The sequence below is a fragment of the Papilio polytes genome, unplaced genomic scaffold (assembly GCF_000836215.1).
Source record: "Papilio polytes unplaced genomic scaffold, Ppol_1.0 DF824169.1, whole genome shotgun sequence".
Lineage (NCBI taxonomy): Eukaryota > Metazoa > Arthropoda > Insecta > Lepidoptera > Papilionidae > Papilio > Papilio polytes.
In genome coordinates, this window is record NW_013525035.1 from 3856417 (window position 1) to 3877160 (window position 20744).

Consider the following 20744-nt stretch of genomic DNA (forward strand, 5'->3'; position numbering starts at 1 on the left):
TTTATTTTCCTGGAAGCTACAAAAATTAACAAACTAACGTTATCAATTTGATTTAAGAGCTAAAATATATACTAATGGCCGGTTTCCCTGACATATTAAATCATTCGTTAGTGTTTTTGATTTGATAACTTCATGAAATGCGTTTCCGAACTATGTAACTTGAGTTTTACTACGAAACTTAAGTCAACCTAATCTAATGAATCAGTAGCTAATCATACTAACATTATAAATGCGAAAGTTTAGATGGATGTTTGTTAGAGTTTGTAGCCTAAACGGCTGAACTGATTTCCATGAAATTTGGTATAGATGTAGAGAATAAATAACCTGGAAGAACACATAGGCTACTCACTTTCGTTTTTTTAATCCCACGCGGACGGAGTCATGGGCGAAAGCTAGTGATTAAATAAATGAAAACTTCAGCAACGCAGCATAAGTGACTTTCGGATGTTAACCGAAAACTTTAATCAGTTAACTGGAAACCCTAAACTAAGTTAATTGCCAATAAAAATAAATCTTTCGACGTTATGAAAATGCATGAACTAAGCGGAATATTTCTAACATCGCTTTCATAAAAGGAATTTGTTTTTGTTGAGCCACAAATATTTTCATATGCAGTGCGCATCCCACTTGAAATATGGTTACGTATTCCTCGATAATGATTTTAAACTCTAACCAACTTGATATAAGATTCAAGTTAGAATAAACCGTGTTCAGTTCAAATTCACTTGTAGTATATTTTCGTACAAACGAACAAGCTTCCGTATTTCACCACACAATGTAAAACAGACTTTACGTGTATACGTTAAAGTCGAAATTTGCTTTCAAAGTCTTTTGCTTTCTAAATCTATATACGCTGCGTTAATGTTTTCATCGTGAATCATTGAATCGCCGAATCGATTTTTTTCTTACTTTGTATGTATTAAAGACAAGTTCAAAGAGAATATTTAAATACAGAATGTATTTGGAGAGATCCCTGTAGTTCAAAAACCTCTGTAATGTATGAAATGACTCATTAAATCAAACTGTATAATACAAGAAAGTAAAAAATAATTATTTTTAAAATATATGTATTTAGACACTAACAGCCGTAAAAATAAACGCGGTATAAAGTCAAATAGGAATAAACGGAGTATATACAAAATTTGTACTAATATTTTTTGTACTAATAATCCTTAAGAACAAAAATTCTTTGCAGTAAATAAACAAAAAAGCAATGGCTTAACTTGATATTCAATAATTTATCCAAAACATTAGCTACAATAAATCGTATATACTAACATTTAGCACAATGTCTAGTACAATATTAAATCCGGATAATGTTACCCCAAATAAATTTAGTCATTGTTTAGTTGAACACATATTTTAACTCTTACATCACTCTTAGCCAAATGCTAAGTTATGATAAGGCTACTTCAAAGTCAACATTTTTTTTTTATAACATAAAGTGGCAAACGAGCAAGCGGCCACCTGAAACCGCCAAAATGGCGAAGCGACCGCTGCCCACAGACATCCGCAATTGCAGATGCGTTGCCTACCCTTATACGACGGAGGAGGAGACGCACATAAAGAGGATATTTCCCCTTCCTGTGCATCTCCTCCACCGTCAAATCCCCTTCCCCTTCCCAACCTCTCCTTATGAGAAAAGGGTGGTAAAGAGAAAGGGACTTAAATTAGGCCTCCGGCACCACACTCGTCAGACGAAACACGGAATTGCTTCCATTTCACGCCTGTCTTCTTTGTGGTCGTGGTATTACACCGGGCGTGCCGGCCCATTCGTGCTAAGATGTTAAAGCGGGCACTACCACTGTTAAAAACATTAATCGTACACTAAGATAAATTTCAACTTAACTCGACAATGACCAGTACGAAGTTATAGTACGGAGTTATGCTGACGTAATCTCCATCATTCGCGTAACTCCGCAACTATAAGCCGATAGGATCGCAGTTGCCAACTAGTTGGCAACTGTTAAATTCTTTATCTGATGCCATCACGCTTTACTGTAACAGCGCACACCTTTGACTAAACTATCGCAAAACTGTTTAATCTCGCTTTAATTCTTATGAGCGTATTAAACAGTTGAATTGGTTGCGAAACAATCGACAATCGAACAACAGTTATGTTCTATCCGTTCTTTTAAAAGAGAGATGGTGATAAAACCATACTTTGTCACGAAAAAGTTAGTTCACATTAGATAATGAAACGCGATAGTGAAAATTCCTATAATTTTTCTTATAATGTACATCAAAAATAAATGTTAGAATTTCGAGTAGCTCAACAAGATTACAATCCATAATTAAAATAAGGACACTAGGAAGCAGTAATCATCATCCACTTGCCCTTATCCCTTATGGAGGGTCGGCACAGTATGTGCTGCTCTTCCATACATCTCTATCAGCCGTCATATCTGAATCCACTCCTTTCTTAAGCATATCTTCCTTCACACAATCCATCCATACTTTCTTCGGTCTTCCTCTTCCTTTGTAGCCATCCACATTCAATCTCAACACTTTCTGGTTTATGTCCCCATCATTTCGTCGCATAATATGTCCATACCACGCTAACCTTTTGCTTCTCAATTTCTCCACCACTGGCGCTACTTTCAAACTTCCTCTAATGTGCACATTCTTAACTTTATCCAATCTTGTCACACCACACATCCATCTTAACATACGCATCTCAGCCACATGCAATCTCCTTTCATCCGCTAGGAAGCAGTAATATGCTGCTTAATTACATAACTGAATATTTGAATCGTGATAGCTCCAATGATCACATTTTATTGATCATAAAAGCGGCGTATGAATATGCAACATTTTATACGCCCGTTGCTCCTTTGGGTCCGATAACATTTCATAGCAGGAATAATTGCGGAAGAAGTGCAATAAAAATTGATACCGTATAAAATCACACCTCATAAATGTGAATACGGTTTGTATTTAAAATATAACGTTGCATTACTTGATGCGAATTCGATTTGAAGATTAACTCCTACTATAGCCATGTCCGGTTTCCCAACTACATTTAACCATCCGTTAGTTTTTTTAGATAACTTCATGAGATGCGTTTCCGAACTACGTAACTTTAATGTTATATCTGACGAAAAACGATACAACTTACGAGATATTTTAATATATGTAACTCTTTTCGCAATCCGACATCATGCATCCTCCGCGGTACAATTCATATAAAAAAGGGTTACGAAATAAAATTGCTTTCCGACTCATACGCATTCAAAGATAAGATAAAATAAAATAACAGAACGATGAAGTTTTTGTATTGAAAAAAAAAAAGAGATTCGGTGTGATTTTTCTCAAAGGAATGCGCTAAAGATCTGGACTAAAACTATTATGTACCTTACTCTACAGTGTTAAGGTTGGTTTCCACTATACCTTAAATCATTACCAAAAAATATATGTGAAATATCAAGTTAAAGATATTTACTAGAGCATAGTAACTAAGTAATTAATCTAAATGCAATACTAACACACGTATGCAGTTCCACACAAAAGGATTTCGACAAATTACCGTTATACATAACGCCATTGTTTAGAAACACGTTTAACAGACGTTAACTCACTTAGGGTGAGTTGCATCGAATCGCCGGTTATCGTAAAAGTTATAGTTATAGTTAATAGGGTTACAAGTGCAAAAACATATTCTCACAGAGGTTTTATGTGTTTTTCGTTTTTACAATGGAAACATTTAAACCTGAATGTCACTAAAGTGTCAAGAATGACATTTACGTAAATTAAAATGTTTGGAAATTCATGTTTCGTCGTATATATTTATGTATCATAGGCATGGTATTTTATAGTGACATAAACTTTTTGCCCACGGAGATGGAGAAAATGGCAAACTCTTGTGAAAAGAAACTAGTTTGGGCCATTATTGAAACTGTATTTCTTTACTACTCAAATATGTAGCTAAAATGAAGCAATAAAATTATACAAATATAAATGCATCTTATTTATTTTCCATATTATAAATTGTCCTCTCAATGCATATTATAAATTGTCCTTTTATGGAGGACATTTTTTTAAATAAGAGAAAAGGAACAAGCGCTGTTGCTATGGCCTTAGACACTCGAAATTTGTCCAAACTGAATGTTTGGCCAAATTTCGAGTTCCATCTTGGAAATCCATTATTTCTGAGCACGCAAGACTTTATTCTTCTGGATTACGTATAGGATAATAGTAGAGATTTTCTTTTTCCATTACTTTTTCCATTATTTGTGCTTTTGAAGATAAGAGCTTGTGACAGTTGACACTACCGAACTGACACTAACCGTAACGCTAACTATAACCGCCCAAAATCGGGCGGTTATGATTAGTGTCAAATATGACGTCATTTTGACCAGCGCAAAACTGGTGTAGCGAATATCATGAACATCCGAAGACGTAACCATCGGGAATGTGCTGGTTAAGGTTTATAGTTAGTTAATGTAACTCATCCTTGGTAAATTTTAAGGTTATTCCAAATATTACTGTTACAAATAATTTTAACTTTAACGGTAACCGGCGATATGGTGCAACTCACCCTTAATAATTAATCGATTACAAATTCTTTGTAACTAATTCGATTGACGCAAATAAAAATATAGACTGACATATATACTAAGAAATTGTGAATAAAATTACATATATCCTTATGCATATAAAAGGCGTTAAATATATAGTAACTTTTAACTTAAGAGAGTCCCTTAGTGTAGATAAGATGCCAATAGATATATTTTAACTACATATAATTGCAGCAGATAATAATAAAAGTTTTATTATCATAATATTAAAAAACGTACTGGAAGCTGAAAATAACTTGTTGGTTTTAATATCTCGTCCTTTTTTACTTTTTCTGTTTATGTCATTAATGACATAATATTAGTATGAAAATCTATGTAAAAAATGTAAGAGAATAAAAGCTTATCTATCTATATAACTATACAAGATAAATCTATCTCCAATACAACAGTCTACCAAAGCGATCTCTGTGCTTTAAATTGAACGTCGCGAGCACAACTATTTTTCAGTCCAGTTCGCATTTAGACCGTTTAATCTCCGATAGCGTTTGCCAAACTGCCAAGGTTTCCGCAGGATACGGTTCAACTATCAAGCTATCAGAGTTATAACTTTAAATGGAATAAACAAGCTTAGCACTGAGAATTAAATTATTTCTAGTTAGTCTTAATACAACTGCGAGTTTTCAATGCACAGCCATAAAATAGAAGCTTCTTGACAGTGGGCGACTTTCCACTGTCCAAACGCTTCTGTTTTATTACGCTTTTAGATTCTCTCATATCATATAATTGACATATTACTAACCCATTTTAATAATACTTCGACATCGTATCGTCACCGTAATGCGACACTGGCATATTATCACCGAGGGACGTATTTACCCGTCACCTGTGGGGCCCAACGTCACGTCAACGAGGCATTGACGTCCGTGCGTCTGGAGCGAGTCTAACGTCACGTCAATGAGGAATTGACGTCCGCGTAACGTTGAAATAGATGTGACGTCATATTTCGGTCGGGGAATGTGTATTGGCCAATAATTCTCACTAGGGCTTTGATCGCCAATAATGTTTTATTTTAGTTCGTCACGTGTTCACGGCAATCAGGGGAAAGGGGGGGGGGGTGTTGTCTGGATGAAGGGGTTCTGGCTTTAGAACATCAATCAATTCTCATTTTATATCAATTTTGTAGTGGAACATTAATAGCTTAATTTACATTTTTATTGTAAACAATCTACCATTGACGTAAAAGAACTTGAGACAGAAATTATGAACAAACGGCTGATGTCAAAATTCGGTTTAACGACACAAGAATCATATTGTTTTGTTGATAGGTAATGTTGGTGTTGAATTAAATTCGTATCAAGGATATCGGCGGCTAAATTTTAAATAGCTCTGCTATGTACGTTTTGTTATTGACAATGGTCCAACTGATTAAAATGATGAATGTTTACCACCATTATGAATTACTAGCTTTCGCACGCGACCCCGTTCGCGAGGTTTTTTTTTAAAATCAACGTGTTCTTCTAGTGTATCCTATACATCTGTGCCAAATTTCATCGAGATCGGTTCGTAACATTCATCCATCGAAACCTTTGGTAGTGCTTTTACAATATTTATAAGACAAAATAAACATTTATGAACACAACATCGACATCAGAAAAGAATGTTTTTACTAAAGTTGAGGTCGTGTTCAAATCACAACCGCGGAGAGAAATGACGTAGATATTCTCATCAAAATTCATGAAAGTTACACTCTGTATTTCGATCCGAACTCATTCGAGTCCATTTGAAGAGGGAATTCAAAAAGAAAATTCTACCTCGGGATAGCATAAGCTATCGATAAAAAATAGTTGAATCATCGAACGTAAAAATATATATCGATTTGAATCAAGACAAAATTGTCTAGAAATTTAAGTCAAGTTACACTTAAATTTTTTATTCACTTATGTTATTCTTTAAAACTAAAAAAATCCCTAATCAAATATTTACTGTTTCTACTTTTTTTAAGATTCTACAGTAAACGATCTTTTTGATATATTATTATATCTCAATATATTATTTAATGGTACCACTTATTATAAAAAGGTTCTGAATTTAACTTACTTCGTGTTGATACAAACAAGTCGGTCGTTTATTAAATAAAAGCATTATTAGGCGGGGCACGTAATGGGCACATAGCGGGCACGTAAGGGGCACGTAATGCTCCGTACTAGTTACAAATTAATGTTTACCATTAGCGAGGCGATCGAAAAGGCAACAGCGTAAATGTTTAAGATACGAATAATGGCAATGCCAGCAAACAACTGTTTTCTTCAAACGAGTTTACGTGAACTTATAAATAAATCAGATAAAAAACGCTTAGTAAACTGATTTCATTTACACTATTGGTCTCCTTATTATCGGTCATCCCTTTTATAATGACATAAAAAACAGAGATAAGAATATATTTCTACTTGTGTTTTGACTGCAGTACTGATGTAGATACCGAAAGCGCAGATTATCAATTACTACCATAGACTTACAAAGCAATAAACAAGCTCGTTAAAGAAATAAAAAGTCAACACTAAATTTCCCAAATTGCTATACAAAGGCTTGCTATAACCCTAACTAAATGACATTCATTAATTTTCCATACAAACGAGTAAAGCGAGCCAATGTGCTCGAATAGTTTGTTATTGGAGCTCTACAGTTATGGAAACAATCCAGTAATTGCTTACTGCAGCCGAATGTAACGCAATACGCAAATGTTATAACTCTATTCTCGGTTTATGACGATGTAATTAGTCGCTTACTTCTCTATACATGATGATTTACGTTCAAACACCATGAATGATTACCAAGCATCATAATATATTCAAGTTTTGACGTCGGTTTATACCAAAATTTGACGGCAATTTCAATACGGATCATATTGGGTATATAATTTAGATGTAAACTTTAAATCAATCGGTTAAGTCGTACATGATTTTCCGGTAGTGACCTCGCGATGGCTTCGATACCGTGAACCGTCTGTTTCAAACGCTACCAAACTATTTCAGTCCGCCGGCGCACGGAGCCACGCTCTGAAACAATGAACCGAGCACGAAAGAACAGGAAAGGTATATTTCCAGGTTGTGAGACAGAGCGGGATGCAAGTTTTGGGCGGGCGTCACGCAGGGAGATCACATAGTACCCGCTGCGTTCTATTTCTGCACGTCGCAAAACATGTCTCGGAATTCGTTTCTATGTGTCTGGGAACATTAGAAATCATGTGACTAATGATCCGTCGAGTTAAAACTGGAGATTAACGTGATGGCACACGGTCATCACGCGCTTTCTCTCGTGGCGCTAATTGTCCCTCGCTACCGTAACAACGGCTTAATACAGACGATGACGTGTTCAAGGTGTATAAAACAAACTCGTTTTGTATTCCCGTGAGTTTAACGTGACGTAAGATAATGAACACGGGTCTATTACCTCCGGTGACATCACCGTTGTGTAACTTGTATCACGATGATCACCGTCTGCCAAAATTAAGTAATAAATCAATCGGTTTGTCAACAATAGTTGCACGTCGGGATCCGCTTGAGGTATAAGCACATATGTTATCTGCTTTTATAAATAAAACAATGACACTCGAAGTTTAGACAAGAATAGGATTGGATTTCGGATGCATGAATCAAATTCCATCTAAAAAGCTGAGCGTAGTAAAGTACGTTTTTTATACACTTTCATAATATACTGGCTGGTACGTATCTTGCGTGTAAACAGAGCTAAAATAGCTCGATTGTTTCGTGTAGTTTACTGTACTGACCGCATTAACCTGTAACTACGGTAAATAAAATGATGTAGCACACCAATAACGTGCTCGCGTAACGTACCTCACCAACAATTTGGTTATTTGTTTTAGTCGCTCTGCTCTGAGCCAGTAGACATGGGTAACTCAACTATAATTGATGACCTGCAGATAAGCACACGGCTACTATAAGTGAAGCAGATCACTGAACAGCTCAAATCATGATTACATAGAGGTATGAATTGCATGAGTTGTGAGTCACCGAGTAGTTCGTAATACGTCCGATCCTATATAGTTGAGCCGCAGCTCAATGGCTCAAAGCTGTGTGAGCTGATCATTTGAAAATATTCAGAGCTATTCACATTCACGTTTAGATTTCTCATTTCGTTACCCTAAACTCTACTTAGGGTCTGTCCCACCACTTGCTGATAAGGCTCTGATAGCTTAAAAATGACGTCACTGTCTGATAAGGTAACAAAATCCACTATTTTACATATTGGATGTTATCAGACAATTTACGTCAGAATGTTCTTAAAAAAATTGGATAATTCCATATCGCAAGTATTAAAATATTTGTAACGATGACAATAAATCATTTATGAGTGCTATAAAATTATTATTGTGTTTAGTTTTGCTTTCAACATTGAATTTGATACTGACAGATAATGTAGTACAAATCATTCGGTACGCCGAACACGCGGGAGAGTGGGCGCTGAGAAAAAATTAATACTGTACCGGCCCAGCGGCTCCCAACGGCGGTCTGTTTATTTTAATCTCGGCATAAATATGTGGCAAGAAATACCTGTGCGTTTTCAATCATAAAACGTTTGAACTTGTTTTGTTTCCAGTGAGAAATTTAGTATTTCTGAACAGTTTACCCTATAAGCTTCCGCTCACGTCACTCTTACTTAATGTGTACAATCCTGAATTAAGTTACGCAACACTATCTAATGCGAATCTAACAATTTAACGATTCAGTGCCGAGGTTAAATTTTAATGGAATTTAAAGTTTCAGCGTGACCTTTGGCTTTCCCTGCTACATTTAACCATTCGTTAATGTTTTTGTTTCGATAAATTTATGAGATGCGTTTCTGAACTACTTAACTTGAGTTTTACTCCATTGAAACATAGGTCAACTTAACATTATAAGTTACTAGGTAATAACAAAATATGTGGGAACTAGAAAACTAGCACTTTTCATTTAAGTGACTATTACATATTTCATTGTCGTTTCTGTACTGGGACTTATTAAATTACGAAAAACAAAGACATATCTGATATAAGTAAAGGAAATAGCTTTATATTCAAGCGGGTGGTGGTTTAGGAATATTGTAGGAGGTGGCTCTAACCCCCTACAGATGGGTAGGATGAGGTCATCGTCGGAAATTGATTCGGGGACGAAAAATGAGGCTACAAGTCGACGGCACCGACAACGTAGCATAAATTACTGCTCTATTTGCTAAGCCTGTCTTTGTGCCCGTGTCAATTGACGGCAAGAATTGTTTTCCATCAAATATGTATTTTGTTACTAGAAATTATATTAAATTATGTCAACGATGGTGTGTTTGACTCATCTTACTAACGTATTCGGTAATAGTTTTTGACCGACTTCCCAAAAGAAGGAGGTACTCAATTCGTCTGTACGTTTTTTATGTGTGTTACGGCATAACTCCGCCGCTAGTAGACCGATTTTGATAATTCTTTTTTTCTCGAAAGATAATGCTTGCAGGTGGGTCCCATTTTTTTGTTTGATTTTTTGTTACTAAAGTCACACGTATTAGATAAATGAGACGATAAGAATGTATTCAAATGATTAGGATTCAAAGAACCGTAGTTTGTAAACGTATTTCATAGTAGTAAAAGCATTTAAGGCAGCCAACCGCCAAATGACCTCGATCTAAGCGTTAATAAGACTATTACTTATAGCTTTCTTTACATTTTGGAGTAAATAAGTTATAAACCATCTTTTGAAATGCTATAAGAGTAGCCAGTAAGTAAGAAAATATAAGCACTTTTTGTACTATGTTACGGCAATGTATTTTTCAGATGCAATAAAACGTAGACGAATGAGTACAATGTAAAAACATCGCTTTTCATTAAGAGCTACGCAATGATGTGTCGATTCAATTGTTTTACATTGTTTTGTAAAGAGTAAATTAATTACTACCAGGAATTTGACTTCACAGTGTCACAGCCATTCTTTTTTTATATCAGTTTATTTTAGTGTAACAATGTGGTTTTGTATCAAAGATCCGTCCTTGTCCTGCCTCAAGGTCGCTTTACGTCCAAATGATGAATGTCTTTTTCATACTGTAAGTTTCTTTGAAGAACATACAAGGTCGTTGCTACGGTGTTAGTGAAATGTTAATGCACGCGAAAAAAAATTAATGCATCATTTATTTATTTTTCTTTGATTAAACAGAACTAACACTAAAACTAACTAGGTAGATGATAGCAATAAGGCCGTCCTAGTGTAAATCTTGTAGTAACTTGGTTTTAATATACTTTTGTAATATTTGTGCAAAAAGTATTAAATAAATCAATAAAATTAATAATAATTGTTCAGAATAAACTGCTGAGAGCTGAGAATATTACAATTTTACATATCGTTGTCTTTAAATGTTATTCTAACCAGAGCAAACATGCCACCATATAATTCCATTTATTCATTAAATTTCAAATTAAGGAAGGAGTATGCGCAGTCTGCGTGAAATTGTCTGCGATCCTACGTACTATTGTTTTGCGACTTCTCTACCGATGAATCATGTTCATTTTGCATACAAAATACCCTTACTTATTAAGAAATCACGTCAAAAACCAATGATGGTATGATAAACTTAATTCGTAAAAAAACAATTATTTATAAACTAGCTTTCGCCCGCGACTCCGTTCGCGTGGAATTAAAAATAAGCAAAAGTGAGTAGCTTATGTGTTCTTCCAGACTATCCTCTACATCTATACCAAATTTCATCGAGATCCGTTCTACAAACTCTAACAAACATCCATCCATCTAAACTTTCGCATTTATTATATTAGTAAGAAGTAAGATATTATTCTAAACTAACCTCTACGCTTTTAAGTAATTAAATCCAGATGTATACAGCCGTTCTTGAATTACGTGGCAACAAACATCCATCCATACAAACTTAAATAACTTTTTATCGGGATATCTATGTATTAATTCTTCGAAATTAATTTAACTATTCAATGTAACTAAATTTTATTCATTTGGAATTCGTATTGTTTAATTCATTTTATTTACATACATGTGTTGTACATACATGTATATAAACTGATAAATATTGAGTGTTAATTCGGCATCCTTTGATCTGTAATCCGAACGGAAGCGGAATCTACGACTGAAAATGGAAAAACAATTTCACGGTTCACTTTGAAGTCATAAATGATTAGATTTTGGAATTGAGGCTATTACAAATGGATGGATTTTACAATGACGTTAGTTTAAAAGACCACTACTATTTCCTATAATCTCCATTTTTTTTAAACATTTTATTGCTTCGACTTCGAAATTATATCATTTTGTCTTGTTGGTTAATCGTAATAAATAAAAAAAAATCCTACAAATATAAATGATCAGATAAATATTATAGAATCCTCAATTTTACGTATTTATCTATAGTTGGTTTATAACTATAGGCAAAATTTTTGTATGACATCACACATCGTTATGAGCCGAGTCTAGTCAGTTTAGTGACGTTCTATGACTCACATTGTTTAATGTGCTTTCCACATTCCTCGTTATTTTGAGACACATTTAGTTTACATTGTGGATGAAATTATCATAATTTCCAACCATTTCCTGTATTAACTAATAGTATAATAAAACATATTTGCCACCTTTTATCTACTATAAGTGTAAATTATATTTTAAGTCGTATAGCTCATCTAGATCTCTAGGAATCACCGGTCTAGAAATTTGAAAAGCCTCGAGTAAACTTTCGGCTGTTATAGTTGTCACCTTGAGATTACACTATCAGTGTTTATTACGGAAATGGTATAAAACAGTAATTACAGCCGGCAGTGCGACGCCGCTGTCCAAACAGACAGGCGTCTTGTCTAAAATAAGAATGTGACGTCACTACACTATACCTCCGCCAATTGTTTGTGACATATTTAATAAAATGGATTTCGTGATTATAATATACAAATCTACACTAAGCGACGCAATCGGTGGCGTAGTTAAGCAATTGATCGGACATGACGTTAAACGATTCTCACAGGGCGACATTAAAACATTTTTTTACTATAAAAGACAATCCAAATCTGTTGTAATCGTAGCCATGACGTTCACCTCTACATAAGTATAAACAATGCCGTCGGTTTCGTTCGTTAATTAGCGATGACTAAGCGATTGCAAGTTAATCTGTTTGTATTAGTTCCGAGCTATTGCGCTATGCTAACAAATTGTGTGTTAAAAATACGATAAATTATTTTTGGAGTTCGGAAACTTTTTTTTTTGACATAATAAGGTTCCTCTTTCTAAACATTTATTGTAATAAAGTATATTCATTGGTCATAGATACCTGGAATTCTTTATAAATCTAAATATTTGCAAATACAAAACTGCAAGAATCGATTGACCCCAATTGAAAGATGATAAAATAAAAAGCATACTAGAATCCACGATAAAACTTCCACGAGACAAACTTCACCAACGTTGATTGATTTATTTTGCTTCAGAAAGATCAGTTATTTGCATGAAGTTATTTTTCATAACTTGCAAAGATCGGACGGAAGTAGGTCAGCTGTGAGCTAAGGTATTTTATTGTTATGTAAGTCACGATTCTACTGTAGGAGTTCGTGACAGTACCTACATATATTAGGTTACAGTTCTAAGAAAAATAAGCTCAGTTATTATTAAAACAAAAGATAGAGCTTTTTATCTATACTAATATAATAAAGCGTAAACACACACTACTTCGTGACGTAAGATGTCGGCAATTTCAACATATTTTTGAATAATTATTTCTTTAATAAAAAGCCCTACACTTACCACACGCTTTAGGCTTTATATTTTCACGCTATTAAACTTGGGGTAAATATATTGGAAAAAACCTGAAAAACCTCATAGAAAGGGAGCATAAACTATAAGCTGTCAACATTAAGGAAGCAAGGTTATTATGACATTTGCAATTTTATCATTTTTAGAAATACATGCAGATGAAGCCGCACGAGAGCAGCTAGTTAAAAAATAATTAAAAACAACCTGCTTGATACAGCTAATACTGTACAAAACAATAGTATTACCATCTCATAAGACCTCGTGACCTGAACATTAAACGTGTAGCGACCATTGGATTCCCTCTAATGCGATTTGACCAACCTTGGCAACGGACGCTACTATCCTTACCAGTTCAAACCGGTTCTCAGTACTATTAGGGCTGCTTAACTCAGAAAGTCTCCCATGTTTGGTAATAATATTGAATGTCTTTGTCCTTAGTGGTTATACACGTCCCTTACTAAGGGGCTCGGATCCCGTCCTAAGTTAGGGTTGACTAGACTACTAAACGACGCAGGCCAAGTGCGGTCGACTTTTCTCACGCCTTATTACATCGACATTCTGTAAGTCTTTGCAACTAGTATGTTCTTTTCAGTAATAAACACCAGCCAACATTTCAAAGTTGGTATTAAATTAAATTAATTTGTTTAACGCTAGTGCAAATTACGTCTAGTTTTCTTTAGTGAAAGCGCACCTTAAGTCGGAGAAGCCATTATTCTTTTCATTCATATTTATCGTTGTTTTAAATTACACGAGTAGTTTGCGTGCATGAAGAATGCGTTTAGGAAAACTTGGCACTGCAAGCGCTCCCGAGATGCATTTCTCAGTAGTTACATACTTTAAAAGCTTTTGCAGTGAAAATTTAAACTGTTTTAAAAGTATATAAGTTCGCAAAGTAAATGGCCCCTATTACTAGATGCTGGTTAGGAACGTCCATTTCTCTTTAAAACATACTTCTTCTTCTTAAAGTGCAATCTTATTCCTAAGTTCGGCGATCATTAGGGCGACTTTCGTTCTTGACACCGCGGCTCTGAAAAGTGAACGGGTGCTCTTTCCACCACTGACGTAGGTTTTTGAGCCAGGACGTTCTTCTTCAACCAACACTTCGCTTTCCGTGGATCTTGCCTTGTACGATGAGCTGCAGTAGTTCGTATTTGGCATTTCGCATTATGTGGCCTAGGTACTGCAGCTTTCTCAACTACTGTGTATTAATTTGTACACATTTCTAGCATTATAGTCGTATTATGGTAACGTTAGCAAGTTAATTTGCAAGACATTTACATCTCTCTTAATAAACCGCGATTTCATCTATTAATGGCCGGTTTCCCAGCTAAATTTAACCATTCATTAGTGTTTTTAGTTCAATAACTTTATGAAATGCGTTTCCGAACTACGTAATTTGACTTTTCATCATTCATTCATCACCAGCTCACTATACGTCCCCACCGAGGGGCTCGGAGCCTACCCTAAAGTTAGGGTGACTAGGCCAGAGTCAACCACGCTGGCCAAGTGCGGGTTGGTTGACTTCACACATATCTTTGAATTTCTTCACCGACATGTGCAGGTTGCATCACGATGTTTTCCTTCACCGTAAGAACGTCGGGTAAATTATGTACATATGAAAATTCGAAAAAATCGAAAATCACATTGGTACATGGCGGCGGGATTCGAACCCAAGACCTGTAGATTACAAGTCAAGTGCTCAAGCCACTGAGCCACCGACGCTCAACGTCGCTCGTCGACGTCGACGTCACGAATTTGACTTTTACTCCGTTGAAATAGGACAACCTTACACTTATAAATCACTGGGTAATGATAAAATAGATGAAAACCTCAGCAACCCGACATAAAAGATTTATTTTATTATCTAGAGATATTCTATATGATCTGTCGTGTCTCATATATCATTATTGTAAATCGATTATCAACGCGAATAGGAATCGATTCGTTTATCCGATAGGCCTATGAAAATTTTCATTATTCAGTCGTGCCTGAACATTACGTAGACCTTCCGAGTATCGATCAGGTCGGTTCAACGAACCGCGGGTCCGGGGCTAGCTTTATTCGGCGCTGAAACGAAATTACTCGAGTCGGCGCGAAAATTAAATTGACGACGTACGAGCTGCGAAATGAAAAGCGATTCATTGTCACTTCAATCGTGATTATTTCTGTGTTTATTACGCGGATACGATCACAATGTATTTAATGGGATTTCCAATGGATACACAGTAGTGTTATACATTCCGAATTATATTCCATTACAAAATCTCTTATTTATGGCATAAACATTAACTGGTATTTTTTAAAATATATATTCAACTAGGTATTAACTATCGTGTGTTAAACTGCATGTCACTTAGTAAGAAATATCAAGCCAACATAACGTTTGTGAGATAGACTGTCTTACAGCGATTGGGTTGTTTAGCTCCCGATATTTTGACACCCCTAAGAAACCCGTATTTTACAAACATTACATTTGCTAAAATCACGATAGTTTGATATATACCAAGCCAATTTTAGTATCAATTTTAATTTAAATAATTTTATAACACCCTGTACACATGTAACATAAGCAGATATCTTGTGGAACGCCTCAAGGCGTATCGTATTGCTACGATAATACCGTCACGGCTGAGTCAGTGACAGCGAATGCTTTGACGAGGGTACCAGCGAAGTTATAGCATGTCGTTAAATTCACAACACGTAAATATAGCATAATCTAATTTACCTGCAGTGTTAAGATTACAAATGTTATATAAAGATGTTATGAACTAAATATATTGAAAACGTAAAGATTATCACAGAGTCGTAAAGAGCAAAATAAGAGGTCTACAGACGTATTCTTTAGTCATATTTAGATAACTCTGTCACTTCAACACTAATTAAATAACCTCTAATGCCAAAAACAAACCATAGATTTCCAAGACGTCAACAGAATAAGCAGATTCATTGAGCACATCAATGTTTAAATTTCTTCGTAGTGTTTGTTCAAAGTGAATTTTATCACGATTTTATGATCATCGTCCGCGTGCTGACGTCCGCTATCGGATTTAACATCGACATTAAGAGATTTTATTGTTTCGTCTCAATTACGAACACTTAGGCGCGTTAAAGCACAGATTGCCTAATTTTTATTAAAAAATACACGTGCCTTTGAACTGTTAAAGACGTTTCTGTCTATTTATAAAATTTCCGTATTAATTCTTCAAATTTACTGTTTTATTAAAATACTAGCTTTCCCCTGGGACTCCGTCCACGCGGAATTAAAAAAAAATAATAATCAGTAGCCTATATGTTCTTCTTGACTATCGTCTACATCTATACCAAAATTCATTGAGATTCGTTTAGTCTTTTAGACTTCTAGCTCTAACAAACATTCATCTAAACATTCCCATTTTTAATATCACTAAGATATCTTACAATCTTTCAAACTGTTAATTAATTTTGACTTCTAACTATTGTCTCATAACCTTTAATTTTGAGGTAGAATATGTCCCATTAACCAGCACAATTTCTATCTATCCCTTGTCAGATAAACCGTATAGCTAAATAAGGTCAATAAATAAGCCTGGCCTGTCAGAGATCGTATCTCCAAGTTTGCGGACGACGCTTCGATACGATAGATATCGCTACGGTTGCTACTTGATGTTACTCCGAGCCTTTGTTAGGTTATATTTATCTCGCTAACCAACCTTATTAAAGTTTATAGCTTCATTATATTAAGGGCGTTGGTTAAACGTAGTTACAAGAAATAAGATTCAACGTAAGTTCCAAAAGTGATAATGGAATTAATGTGCAAGTTTGGAAAAGGATTTAGTCAATTTAAACGCACAGAATGAAATTGAGTATGGATTTTTATTGATTACTAGCTTTCGCCCGCGACACCGTCCGCGCAGAATTGAAAAAAAAATTAAGTAGCCAATGTACTTTTCCAGACTATCCTCTACATCCATGCCAAATTTTATCGATATCCGTTCAGCCATAATTCCTTATTTCTGAACGAAAGATTATACATTCAATTTATTAATTTCCACAAGTATACATTTAGTTTCTATATATTGTGATTTAATAAGAACAAAAGCGAATACATGCGTGATAATATAACACCTCCCTTGTGACGAAATAATTAGAAATACGCAGAAGTCACATCTAGTAATGTTCCCTTAAAACGCAAATGAGTCTTTTAATTAATTACATCATAATTTGGAGTAATTCTAATAATTATATAGTTAATTACTCAACTTCATAAGCGTCCCTTATATTTTACTAGCTTTGGCCCGCGAATCCGTCCGCGTGAAATTAAAAAATAATATAAAACATAGCCTATAGAGCGTCAGTGGCTCAGTGGTTTAAGCACTTGACTTGTAATCTAGAGGTCTTGGGTTCGAATCCCGCCGCCATGTACCAATGTGATTTTCGATTTTTCGAATTTTCATATGTACATAATTTACCTGACGTTCTTACGGTGAAGGAAAACATCGTGATGCAACCTGCACATATCGGCGAAGAAATTCAAAGATATGTGTGAAGTCAACCAACCCGCACTTGGCCAGCGTGATTGACTATGGCCTAGTCACTTTAACTTTAGGGTAGGCTCCGAGCCCCTCGGTGGGGACGTATAGTGAGCTGGTGATGATGATAGCCTATGTTACTCACTGACACCGTAGTTTTATAATGGTGAAATCGGTCCAGTAGATTTTGTGTTATTTCATTACGATCAAACGAAAACTTTTCCTCTTTATAATATTAAGTATAGATAATTCATTTTAAGTAAACAAAATATAGTGTGATAGTTGAAAATTATACCCTAAATAGTTAATTCCTATCACTATAGTATAGAACAATGTCGCTGCCCGCTGTATGACTGTTCATATGTACTTCGATCTTTAAAACTACGGGACGGATTTTTTTAAATAGACAGACTGATTCAATAGGAAGATTGGGTGAGTCGCTAGTTAACGATATATTGGAGTTAAAATAACTGTCAATCATTATACAGTTAGTATACATTTTGAATAGTATATAGTATACATAGTAAATAGATAATGATAATTCTGATTATGGGTCTACGTCCGGTACGCGATGAATGTTTTATAAAATAACAGTAATTGTTATGAAGTACACAATATCAAAGTATATATATATCAATTACTGTAGAAAACACGCTTACAATCCACATTCATAAATAAAGAATATATTCTTTGTTATATCTGAATGCTGTTTATAAAAGTTACACGATACAGATTATAAAATTATTTATTTGTTAATAATAATGCTTTTGTTTCCATCAAAAGGAACTAATTAACGTATATTTTCAGTGCCTGTCTTTAGATATATACAAGTTGTGCTGCTTTTTAGTAACTTTTGTAGTAATGAATCAGTTCTGTATGTTTCCATGACTCACGTCACGTCAATCTATCGTTATTTTCTGACGGCACTCAAAATAAGCAAGCGCGGGAACGATGTCGTGTTGTCAAATATGTCACTCACAGTTCCTACCAGCGAGCAGCGGCCGACTCCGTCGCTCCTGTCGTGTTTATATTATTTAACGTAAACCTAATTGTACCGTGGACATATCTGTAAACATTAGTGATGTTTCTATTAAGCTATCATCTCTATCGATATGTTTATACATCTCATTTACATCTCGATATAGAGAAATCAAACATTCATATCAGAGGAGTAGTTAGCTTCCCTCCCTTTATCATTTAATGACCATCATTACCAGCTCATTACACATCCCTACCGAGGTACTCGGAGCCTACCCTATGTTAGGGTGACTAGGCCATAGTGGCCATAGGCTGGCCCAGTGCTGGTTGGTTGATTTCACACATATATTTGAATTTCTTCGCCGATATGTAGAGGTCTTTATCATTACACGAAACAATTCGATCACACAAATAACTTTTATAATGACAATTTGTTACGCGATATACGACCTTAACTCGGTCTGTTAGAATTTAAAGTATAATACTGACCGTCCGTGGGCGAGGTGTACAACTTCTTGCATAGCTCCTGCGGCCCACCGAGCGCGTTGATCTTGGCCAGGCCCTCGGCGCCGCGCGTCTCCATCAGCTCGCGCAGCTGGCGCAAGCTGACGCCATACTGCGCCGGCCGGCCCTCCACCGTCGCCATGGCGTCGGGCTCGCGGCCGCCCGCACCACGCCCGACCTCCCTCTAGATCTGAAACAACGATAAATTACACATTATTACACTGTAAAAGACAGGTTATAAACGCAAATTTTTAACTTAACAGTTAGACTCTTCAGTTAAAACTGTCAAATAGAACTGGCTGTAAAGGGACTTGTTTATTTACTTTTGGTGAAAGTGATATTGAAGCGTAGTTAACGCATCCAAAACTCTATTGTATGTTTCTTAATCTACTCTGGCTAGCTAGTTTGTTGTGAACCTCCAAATAGCAGGCAGTAAACTAAAGACTTCAGTTCAAACTAACAGTAATGTGTATTTATGTTCCCATATTAACAATAAAACCTTATCTATGTACTATTTTCTCTACAATTCAAATAGCAAATAAGAACTCGCTAAAATATAACCAAAACCGTCTAGATACACTTATTAACACGCTTTGCATCGCGTTCTAAAACACTCAAGGTAGAAATAGTGAAGTTGCTAAGTGCACTATTCCGTCTCGTCACATAATTAAGTAACTTCGAACACCTACATAAAAGGTGTGCAAAATTGGATCGTCCCACGCGACGCTACGCCATTCGAAACGTTCAAAGGCTACGATCTCAACTATACTTTGATCTAAAAATAAATAACTACGCCTACATACGCGAATGCCACGAATCTGATTAACATGACATTTGACGTTAACACGATTGTAATAAAACGTGTATGAAAGTATTAACTTAAATCTTAGAGAGCGCACATTTTTGTTCAAACTATCGCATAACTGTTTAGTCTCGCTTTGATTCCTATGAGCATATAATAAAGGTGCGGACACTACTCGATTTATAGTTGTGCAACTAAACAATTGAATTGGCTGCGAAACAATCGACAATCGCACAGCAGTTGTGCGATAGTTTAGTAAAATGTGCGCCCGCTCTAAAAGTTAACACTTACACCACATTGGCCTGATAAGTTTACTTTCACACGAAACGTAACACGTAAACCTAATTCAATGAACCACAAACAACATTACAAGAAACATACAAAAAGATACAACTTAATAAACATAAAGAAACAAACAAACGAGACATCAAGATGTGAATGTAAATACTCGTGTAGTAGACTTTAGGGCTGTAAGGTGGGTTGCAGGGGCTAAGGGTGGGTGGAGGTACCTGCGAAGGATGTTACTGGTGTTTATGAGGCCATAAAGTCATTTCTCGCTCCACTGCACTGTCATGCATAATTTAGACGGCGACTGAGGGTTAATAAAACGAGTAATTTCATGAGCCTGCTTGTATTATGAATT

At 35.5% G+C, this 20744-nt stretch overlaps 1 protein-coding gene across 4 annotated transcripts in view; it reads right to left on the reverse strand.

Annotated features, from left to right (window-relative positions):
* Nucleotides 1–20744, reverse strand: part of LOC106111345 (plasma membrane calcium-transporting ATPase 2) — a 133011-nt gene that overhangs the window by 37228 nt on the left and 75039 nt on the right. For all 4 annotated transcript variants that reach the window (XM_013293379.1, XM_013293380.1, XM_013293378.1 and 1 more), the window contains one exon: nt 19285–19489. In XM_013293379.1, the coding sequence (XP_013148833.1) occupies nt 19285–19441 (157 nt within the window). In that variant the 5' untranslated portion in view covers nt 19442–19489. The remainder of the gene's footprint in view (nt 1–19284; nt 19490–20744) is intronic.